We start from the raw sequence: 10,425 nt of genomic DNA, 5'->3' as shown, positions 1-10,425 counted from the left end.
GACGGCTCCTCCAGATGCAGCAAAGCTCTCTGGTATAATTTCCCGACCAGCTTCACACCTGAAAGATGGTTCACCCCGCAGGTAAACACAAACTTCGCTGGAGGAAATCATCTCCCTGTGCTTCCCGACCACGGTACAGAACTGGACCCTGGTGTAACACCATGCTGGGGTTTGACTGGCTGTAGCTAATAGCTAATAGCCGACCGGACGTGACATGGGGCGTGGCAGCATCGACGATTCCATTTTTTAATTCGAAGTTCGAGATTGTGACTTAATTACGATGGATATCGTGGCCCCCGTACTCTGAAGCTGTGAAGCGTAGCAGATGAAGATGTTGGTGGTGAGTTGCGAGGGTGGATAGACGTTTTGCTGTCAGCCACCTCACTATAAAAACTTTTCAGTCCGAGGTTCTTGAACATAGGGCAAGCAAGAGATGTACTGAGTGATGATGTGAGCAGCATGATTTTATTGGCACATGCCATACTTGGTTGTGATACCACATCCAGCGTGTTTGGAGTTGGGAAAGAGGAATCTCTTCATCTGGTTCAGGAAAGTGACACATTCAGACTACAGACCAGCATTTTTCACAAACAATCTGCTACTTAAGAGAAAATTGCTGCTGCAGGGAGAAAAGCAATGATACACATCTACAAAGATAAAGAAGCAGATTCTCTCTATGACCTCGACTGAAAAGTTTTTATAGTAAGGTGACTGACAGCAAAACGGCTTTCCACCCTCGCAACTTGCTTGATGTGTTAGCAGAGGAAGGATAACGTAGAGTACCAGGACATCAACATGCCTGCCAGTCACTTCATGCTGTGGCAGCGGCTGAGATGGAAGTTGTTCTGGTTTTATTCTCCCCGAGTGAGAACTCCTTCAGCAGCACGTCCTTCTGTAATATAACCCACCAGGTAGCTCTCTGCTTTTGTTTTCTTCCTGAATTCTCATGTTCTTATGCTATTTTCATGTTTGTATTTTTTGTGTGAGCATGTGGAAGGTTCCTGTTCCTCCATGTGTGGGAGATGTTTCTGTCAGCACACGTTATTTGTGAATTGCATAGTTCTTGTCATGGGCTAAACCTGTTTGAATCGGATCATTTTCCTTCATCACCAGACGAGTAATCTACACTGTGAGTAACATAAACATGGTAACACTGAACATCAAAGGCATCAATCACGTGGTGAAGAGACGTCAAACACTCTCTATGCTCAAAAGATCAGGAACAAGTGGCATTACCACGACAGACCCACCTCACTGATCTTTAACACTTACAATTAAAACGTGATTGGTCGGCCAAATACACATTCTTCTTTTAACTCTGAGAGTCGGGGGGGTAGCGATGCTTATCAATAACCATGTGGCATTTAAACTAGATGAAGTCATACAGGACACAGAGGGGAGGTTCAGGTCATGACTGGGTGTCTGTATGGGGAACATATTCTCATAGGAAGCATCTGTGCCTCCAACACGTTTGACAGCTCCTTTTACTCTCACTTAATATCTCCTCTATTTGTCCTTCACTAGTCATCATTAGAGGGGATTTTACACAAGGGAACTCTGTTCTTTGCTACCTCTTCAATACCTGTTTGTAAAAGATTAGAGGGGGACGATCTGCTCTTGATCAACTGCTAACCCAAAAAGCAGAATCAGCAACATTCTTTGCCAAACATAGATTATTTGAATCTGGTAATAAACCTGGTGGGCTCCCTGCTGGTGTGGCTGCACAGGGCTTCATGCAGTACCATCGCTCAGGGACAGAACCGGCACAGAACACTTTGAAACTACAACTATCTGTAAAATAATGAAGGATTTTTATCAGGAACTGTAAACGTTCAGAGTGCCAAAACACTTCAGAACAAAGGAAACCTTTTCTTGACAGAACAAACCTTCCCACATTATCCGAAGAATGTAAAAATGATCTGTGTCGACCGATTACAGCACAGGAAGTCCTGGAGCCCATCAGAACTTTACAGGGTGGGAAAGCTCCCCCCAACTGTGAATCTGGCCCTCATCGCTCTGATGTTAAAGGAAGATAAGCCCTCTGATCGATGTGCTCCCTACAGACCCATAAGCTTACTGGCTTGAAGATTGGAGGAGGTGCTGCCTGTTTTAGTCAAGCCAGACCAGACAGGGTTTGTTAGAAATAGATATTCTTATTCCAACGTTCGCAGGCTCCTGAACGTGAAACAGTTTTCACAAAGAAAAAGGTCCTCGCCATTTTATTAGACGCTGAAAAAGCGCTTGATTGCTTAGAGTGGGAGTATCTTCATGATGTTCTCTATAGGTTTGGCTTGGGCTTGAGGTTTATTGAATGGATTAAACTTCTATATAGATCTCCTACTGCTAGTTCTTGTAAATGGCTCTATGTCTGATATTCTTGCCTTGAGCAGAGGCACCTGACAGGGCTGCCCCCTCTCACCACTATTATGAGCTGAAACTATTAGGAGCCACCATGGTGTGTCTGCGCTTTTATTGGGAGACAATGAATATAGAATTTCACTCTATGCTGATGATGTTTTGCTGTTTATAACTAACCCAGATAGTTTTATTCCTATCTTGTTATCAATCATTAGTCAGTTTGGTCAGATTTCAGGGTACAAAATCAATTATACCAAGTTGGAAGCCAGTGCAGTGCAGTGCAGTGCAGTGCAGTGCAGTGCAGTACAGTGCAGTGCAGTGCAGTGCAGTGCAGTGCAGTGCAGTACAGTACAGTGCAGTGCAGTGCAGTGCAGTGCAGTGCAGTGCAGTGCAACCCCGGTGACATGTTGTATTTTAAAAATGTAGGTTCGGATAATAACTTACTGTTTATAATACCTTTATTTTGAAAACCGAAAGTAAATAAGCTGTTTCTCTGCATTCACCATACTGCTGAGAATACACTGAGTGCGGCTGATTTGACCACGGAGCGTGACGGCCGGCTTCACTGCAGTTCCATGTCCATGTGTCAGGTAGATTACCCGCCGCGGCCTTCTGTTTGTTCCACACAGCACCGTCCTGTAAATGACAACATCCGTTTCTGTTAGGTCAGTGTATCTTTTGGTCATTCAATTTTCCTTTCAGAAACGGGTATTAAAAAACTAAAAACTAGTGGTTATTTGATTTTCGTTTTAGAATATAAAACTAAAACTTGAAATACAAGTCGTTTTTCCTTTTTCATGGTCAAAAAGGGATGAGTGAAATTATAAAAATGATTCAATTTTCATTTTCTATGTCATATAACAAAAAATAAAATCACTAGAAAACAGAAACGGAAAAAGGTCTGTTTATTCATATTCTGAGTCCGGATGTTGTCATTTACTGGACGGTGTTGTGTAGAAGAAACAGTAGGCTAGTAGGCTACGGTGGAACAATCTACCGTGACACATGGACATGGAACTGCGGTCCAGCCAGCCGTCACCCCGATCTCCGTGGTCAAATCAGCTGCACTAAAATTTCGAGTGTGCAAGTATTCTCAGCATTATGGTAAACGCGGGGAAATAGCGTATTAACTTTAGGTTTTCAAAATAAAGGTATTAAGAACAGTAAGCTATAATTCTAACCTACATTTAAAATAAAATATGTTACATTAAAGTGTTTCATGAGCCCATGATGAAGAAAAAAACACTTAATATCAAGTATCTTTACTGCACAAGTGTGGAGACATGCCAAAATAAAAGTCCCATATTTATGCCCTCCAGTTCGCATATTTGGCCATATTTGAGGTGCTGTAAAAACACATTGCTCAATATTTCTGGCTACTGATGGTATATTTGAAATCTACACATCTAAGACTACCACTATACTTGATATCAAGCATTTTTACTGCACGAATGTTGAGATATTCAACAATAAGATTCCCCATTTGTACCTCCAAGTGGCATATTTTCATATATTTGAGCTCCTGTAAAAACACTTTGCTCAATAATTGCATGCTATGGATGGTATACTTAACTTCTACACATATAAGACTACAAGCACACTTAATATCAAATTTACTGGACCAATGTGGATAAATTCATCAAAAAAGTCCCATATTTATACCTGCAGATTCCATATTTTCATATATTTGACTGCTGTAAAAACACTTTGCTCAATAGTTCCTGGCTATGGTTGATATATCTGACTTTTACACAAGTGTTCTTACAGTAGCTCAAATATGGTCAAATATGCAATCTCCAGGCATAAATATGGGACTTTTATTTTTGAATTTCTCCTTGATATCAAGTATAGTTGTAGTCTTATATGTGTAGAAGTCAAATATACCATCCATAGCAAAGAATTACTGAGCAAAGTGTTTTTACAGTAGTTTAAATATATGAAAATATGCCACTTGGAGGTACAAATGGGGAATTTTATTGTTGAATTTCTCCACATTGGTGCAGTAAAAAATGCTTGATATCAAGTGTAGTTGTAGTCTTATATGTGTAGATGTCAAATATACCATCCATAGCAAGGAAATATTGAGCGAAGTGTTTTTACAGCACCTCAAATATGGTCAAATATGCAAACTGGAGGCATGAATATGGGACTTTTATTTTGGCATTTTTCACACTGGTGCTGTAAAGATAGCTACCTGATATTAAGTGTTTTTTATTCATCATGGGGTCATGAAACGCTTTAATGTAACATATTTTATTGAATGTGGGTTCGAATTATAGCTGTCTTTTCTTAATACCTTTATTTTGAAAACCGAAAGTCCGTATTTACCATAATGCTGAGAATACTTGTACACTCGAAATTTTAGTGCAGCTGATTTGACCACGGAGATCGGGGTGATGGCTGGCTTGACCGCAGTTCCATGTCCATGTGTCACGGTAGATTGTTCCACCGTAGCCTACTAGCCTACTGTTTCTTCTACACAACACCGTCCAGTAAATGACAACATCCGGTCTCAGAATATGAATAAACAGACCTTTTTTCCGTTTCTGTTTTCTAGTGATTTTACTTTTTGTTATATGACATAGAAAATGAAAATTTAATCATTTTTTATGATTTCGCTCATCCCTTTTTGACCATAAAAAAGAAAAACGCCCTGTATTTCAAGTTTAATTTTTATATTCTAAAACGAAAATCAAATAGCCACTAGTTTTTAGTTTTTTAATACCCATTTCTGAAAGGAAAATCGAATGACCAAAAGATACACTGACCCTGTTATCTAGTGATTTTATTTTTTGTTATATGAAATAGAAAATGAAAATCTAATCATTTTTTAAATTTCACTCAACCCCCTTTGACCATGAAAAAGAAAATCGCCTTGTATTTCAATTTTATTTTTTGTATTTTAAAACGAAAATCAAATAACCACTCGTTTTTTGTTTTCTAATACCCGTTACTGACAGGAAAATCGAATGACCAAAAGATCCACGGACCGACATGGAACTGCAGTGAAGCCGGCCGTCACGCTCCGTGGTCAAATCAGCCGCACTCAGTGTATTCTCAGCAGAATGGTGAATGCAGAGAAACAGCTTATTTACTTTCGGTTTTCAAAATAAAGGTATTATGAACAGTAAGCTATTATCCAAACCTACATTTAAAATACAACATGTTACATTAAAGTGTTTCATGCGCCCATGATGAATAAGAAACACTTAATATCAAGTATCTTTACTGCACCAGTGTGGAGACATGCCAAAATAAGAGTCCCATATTTATGCCTCCAGTTTGCATATTTTGCCATATTTAGGTGCTGTAAAAACACATTGCTCAATATTTCCTGGCTACTGATGGTATATTTGACTTTTACACATCTAAGACTGCAACTATACGTGATATCAAGCACTTTCACTGTACCAATGTTGAGAAATTCAACAATAAAATTCCACATTTGTACGATGAATAACACACTGAAAACTGACACTGAGTGAATGTTTCAATAATCGGCTGATTTTATTTCATGATACTGAACCTTCTGTATTCTTCACATCAGCTGATCGATTCAGTGTTTATTATTTTCATATTTTCATATTTAACTTTTCATCACAATCACAGATTTTATTACAGGTTTGATTTTGAAGCTGCAGTCCAGAACCCTGAGGTCCGGTTCTGATTGCAGCCTCAGCCGCCAGAGAAGCTATCTGTAGTTCTGGTTGTCATGGTGATATGGTGGGTGGGCGGAGTCTACCAATCCATCATCATGATCGACATAACCGTAGTTCTGCTCTGCATAGTCATCCTCGGGGGCGTGGTCCAGGTGGGCGTGGTCCAGGTGGGCGTGGTCCAGGTGGGCGTGGTCAGGCTCCACCAGAGACCGGGTTCTTTTCAAAGCAGCTTTTCTGCCAAAGGCTCGGTACAGGGTCACCATGACGCCAAACTGAAGCAGCTGCAGAGAGACAGGTGAGAGACAGGTGAGAGACAGGTGAGACACCTGGAGCTGAAGAGAGGCTGCTGAGCTCCCGACAGCCCATAATATGCAGCAGGACGGTCCCAGCTGTTCTGACCTGGATTAATATGAGACCCACGTCCATACCCACGATGGTCAGAGCGTTCTCCTGCAGCCAATCACTGAGCTTCACCCCACAGCCCTGCAGCACACACACACACACACACACACACACACAAACATAAAAACTATATGAAACAGAATGAAGTTCTTGAAGAACATATAAACATCATAAATCCTGACATCTGAACATGGTGTGTGTGTGTGTGTGTGTGTGTGCGTGTGTGTGTGTGTGTGTGTGTGGACCTGTCACAGAACCTGCTGATACGATCCGTTCCCTCGTCCATACTGCAGGTCGGGGAGGGTCGGCAGGTCGGAGCACCAGCTGGAGTTGAAGCCGGGCTGCAGAACATGTCTGAAACAGGAACAAGGAAGAACATCTGGACCGGTCAGGTTCAGACTGTCGACGTAAGAGTTCATCAGCCAATCAGACGGGCCGATTCTGCCACAGCACTGGCCCTGTGAGAGAGAACAGAACCAATCAGTCACTATCACGGTCCGTCCATACGGGTTCATCGGGAACAGAACCACCTGTGGACACTCACATGGTTCTGTATGTCGTCCATCAGCTGGTCCCTCCTGTTACCGCTCTGCCCGTACCGACTGATGATGTCATCAACTGTGTTATTCAGACTCTGTCCAATCTGATCGCGACAAACCAACACATGTTACACACAACTGACAACCACTGCAGCAACACAGCACGACATCATCACAACATACACACAAACCACACCATGACATCATCACAACATACACACAAACCACACCATGACATCATCACAACATACACACAAACCACACCATGACATCATCACAACATACACACAAACCACACCATGACATCATCACAACATACACACAAACCACACCATGACATCATCACAACATACACACACCACACCATGACATCATCACAGCATACACACAAACCACACCATGACATCATCACAGCATACACACAAACCACACCATGACATCATCACAACATACACACAAACCACACCATGACATCATCACAACATACACACAAACCACACCATGACATCATCACAGCATACACACACCACACCATGACATCATCACAACATACACAAACCACACCATGACATCATCACAACATACACACAAACACACACCATGACATCATCACAACATACACACAAACCACACCATGACATCATCACAACATACACACAAACCACACCATGACATCATCACAACATACACACACCACACCATGACATCATCACACATACACACAACCACACCATGACATCATCACAACATACACACAAACCACACCATGACATCATCACAACATACACACAAACCACACCATGACATCATCACAACATACACACAACCACACCATGACATCATCACAACATACACACAAACCACACCATGACATCATCACAACATACACACAAACCACACCATGACATCATCACAACATACACACAAACCACACCATGACATCATCACAACATACACACAACCACACCATGACATCATCACAACATACACACAAACCACACCATGACATCATCACAACATACACACAAACCACACCATGACATCATCACAACATACACACACCACACCATGACATCATCACAACATACACACAAACCACACCATGACATCATCACAACATACACACAAACCACACCATGACATCATCACAACATACACACAAACCACACCATGACATCATCACAACATACACACACACCACACCATGACATCATCACAACATACACACACCACACCATGACATCATCACACATACACACAAACCACACCATGACATCATCACAGCATACACACAAACCACACCATGACATCATCACAACATACACACAAACCACACCATGACATCATCACAACATACACACAAACCACACCATGACATCATCACAGCATACACACAAACCACACCATGACATCATCACAACATACACACAAACCACACCATGACATCATCACAACATACACACAAACCACACCATGACATCATCACAACATACACACAACCACACCATGACATCATCACAACATACACACAAACCACACCATGACATCATCACAGCATACACACACCACACCATGACATCATCACAGCATACACACAAACCACACCATGACATCATCACAACATACACACAAACCACACCATGACATCATCACAGCATACACACAAACCACACCATGACATCATCACAATACACACAACACACCATGACATCATCACAACATACACACAAACCACACCATGACATCATCACAACATACACACAAACCACACCATGACATCATCACAACATACACACAAACCACACCATGACATCATCACAACATACACACACCACACCATGACATCATCACAACATACACACACCACACCATGACATCATCACAACATACACACAAACCACACCATGACATCATCACAACATACACACAAACCACACCATGACATCATCACAACATACACACACCACACCATGACATCATCACAACATACACACAAACCACACCATGACATCATCACAACATACACACAAACCACACCATGACATCATCACAACATACACACAAACCACACCATGACATCATCACAACGGAATGACCTCACAGCCGGATGTTGTCTTGTACACTACTCGTGCTTTCTCACCTGTCTCTGACTTCCCTACCCTCCAAAATAAAAGCCTCACCTTGTCTCTGTTGATGAGCAGCAGCAGGGTGACGAACAGCTGACCCAGGACCAGGACGATGAGGAGGCCCAGGTACTGAGGAGGCGGAGCAGAGTTCAGTTCTCAGCTTCATTAAACTAACGACACTGAAGGAGACGCCATGTTTGACGATGTGAAGCAGCCCCACTTCCTGTCAGTGCTCAGAGAACTGGGGTTACTTCACAGGTTACGGCTGACACTCACCACCAGCAGCAGGAGTCGGTTCTGTCCACTTGCTCCAGCACAGCCAATGAGACTGACCAGCACCACCACTCCTCCAATCAGGAGCAGCCCCACCCCCACGGTGCGCAGCTCATCTACACTCACACACACACACACACACACACACATTACTGACTTTAGCATGTAGCTACCTATCTCAGTGCAGTTAGCTCTAAGCTAACCAGTCAGATGTTATGCTAATGCATAACTAGCTGTAGGGTCACGCTAACTGTTTGAGGTGCTTTCACCTGATTGGTGCGTTTGCTTGTTTACCACCAGAGACAGAGGCTGTCAGTCTCAGGTGGTCTCACAGCGGTTCCAGGTGAACTCTGCTGGTTTGTTTGTTTGTTTGTTTGTGGTGTGAAACAGATGGACCAATCACAGGGCTGCGTTTGTGTCCAACAGTTCCCCCCCACTCCTGGTGTTTATGCTAAGCTAGGTTAACCACTGCAGCCATTACCTGAGGACAAGAAGGTCAGGAGGGTCCCTCTGTCAAACAGGATCCAGACCGCACAGCCCGCCACACTCAGACCCAGAACCTGCAGGCAGAGGTCAGAGGTCGGGTCAGAGGTCAGTGTCTGTCGTCAGAGAACACACACTTCACTTCCTATCGTCATCAGACAGTTGTGACATCAGCTGTTGTCTCACTGTGACAGAAGAGGACGAGCATCACTGTGAAACCTGTATTTCAATGAGACTGTTTTCTCTTCAGACTTCTGACTTCACTAGTTTCTGAACTTTGTGGCGACGTTCTGGTTTCTGCAGGACGGAAGAGAAAGTTTCCTCACCAGGAAGACGAAGTTAAACACATGAGAGACGAACTGCAGCAGCTGAATCTTCACATCCAGCTTCATCTCTCCAGCTTCAGGTCCAGCTTCAGGTCCAGCTTCAGGTCCAGCTTCAGGTCCAGCTTCAGGTCCAGCTTCAGATCCCGGTGTGTGTGAGTTCTGGTTCTGTTTAGCAGGTTCTTCAGTCGTGTTTCCCAGCAGAATGTCTCAGCTCCTGTCGCAGCTGTCACAACAGATCAGAGTTCATTTCCTTATTGTC

General features: G+C 42.8%; 1 protein-coding gene across 1 annotated transcript; it reads right to left on the bottom strand.

The window, feature by feature from the left end:
* Window positions 1–5,840: 5,840 nt before the first annotated feature.
* Window positions 5,841–10,409, bottom strand: LOC115581192 (CD82 antigen). Its single transcript, XM_030416097.1, has 8 exons — window positions 10,167–10,409; window positions 9,839–9,917; window positions 9,361–9,473; window positions 9,139–9,213; window positions 6,964–7,062; window positions 6,677–6,877; window positions 6,417–6,500; window positions 5,841–6,298 (listed from the first exon to the last, which is right to left on the bottom strand). The coding sequence occupies exons 1-8, from the start codon at window positions 10,230–10,232 to the stop codon at window positions 6,050–6,052; spliced, it is 966 nt and encodes a 321-aa protein (XP_030271957.1). The 5' UTR covers window positions 10,233–10,409; the 3' UTR covers window positions 5,841–6,049.
* Window positions 10,410–10,425: the final 16 nt, after the last annotated feature.

The sequence above is a fragment of the Sparus aurata genome, chromosome 5, assembly GCF_900880675.1.
Source record: "Sparus aurata chromosome 5, fSpaAur1.1, whole genome shotgun sequence".
In the NCBI taxonomy this organism is placed as follows: Eukaryota; Metazoa; Chordata; class Actinopteri; order Spariformes; family Sparidae; genus Sparus; species Sparus aurata.
This window is presented reverse-complemented; position numbering and strand designations above follow the sequence as displayed.

What these genes read in the sequence shown, in the direction of transcription:
- LOC115581192 (XM_030416097.1), bottom strand. Translation starts at nt 10,232, where the DNA reads ATGAAGCTGGATGTGAAGATTCAGCTGCTGCAGTTCGTCTCTCATGTG. An exon ending in TGTTTAACTTCGTCTTCCTG is followed by an intron (nt 9,918 to 10,166) that starts GTGAGGAAACTT and finishes CTCTGCCTGCAG; the next exon opens with GTTCTGGGTCTGAGTGTGGC. An exon ending in CCTGACCTTCTTGTCCTCAG is followed by an intron (nt 9,474 to 9,838) that starts GTAATGGCTGCA and finishes GTGTGAGTGTAG; the next exon opens with ATGAGCTGCGCACCGTGGGG.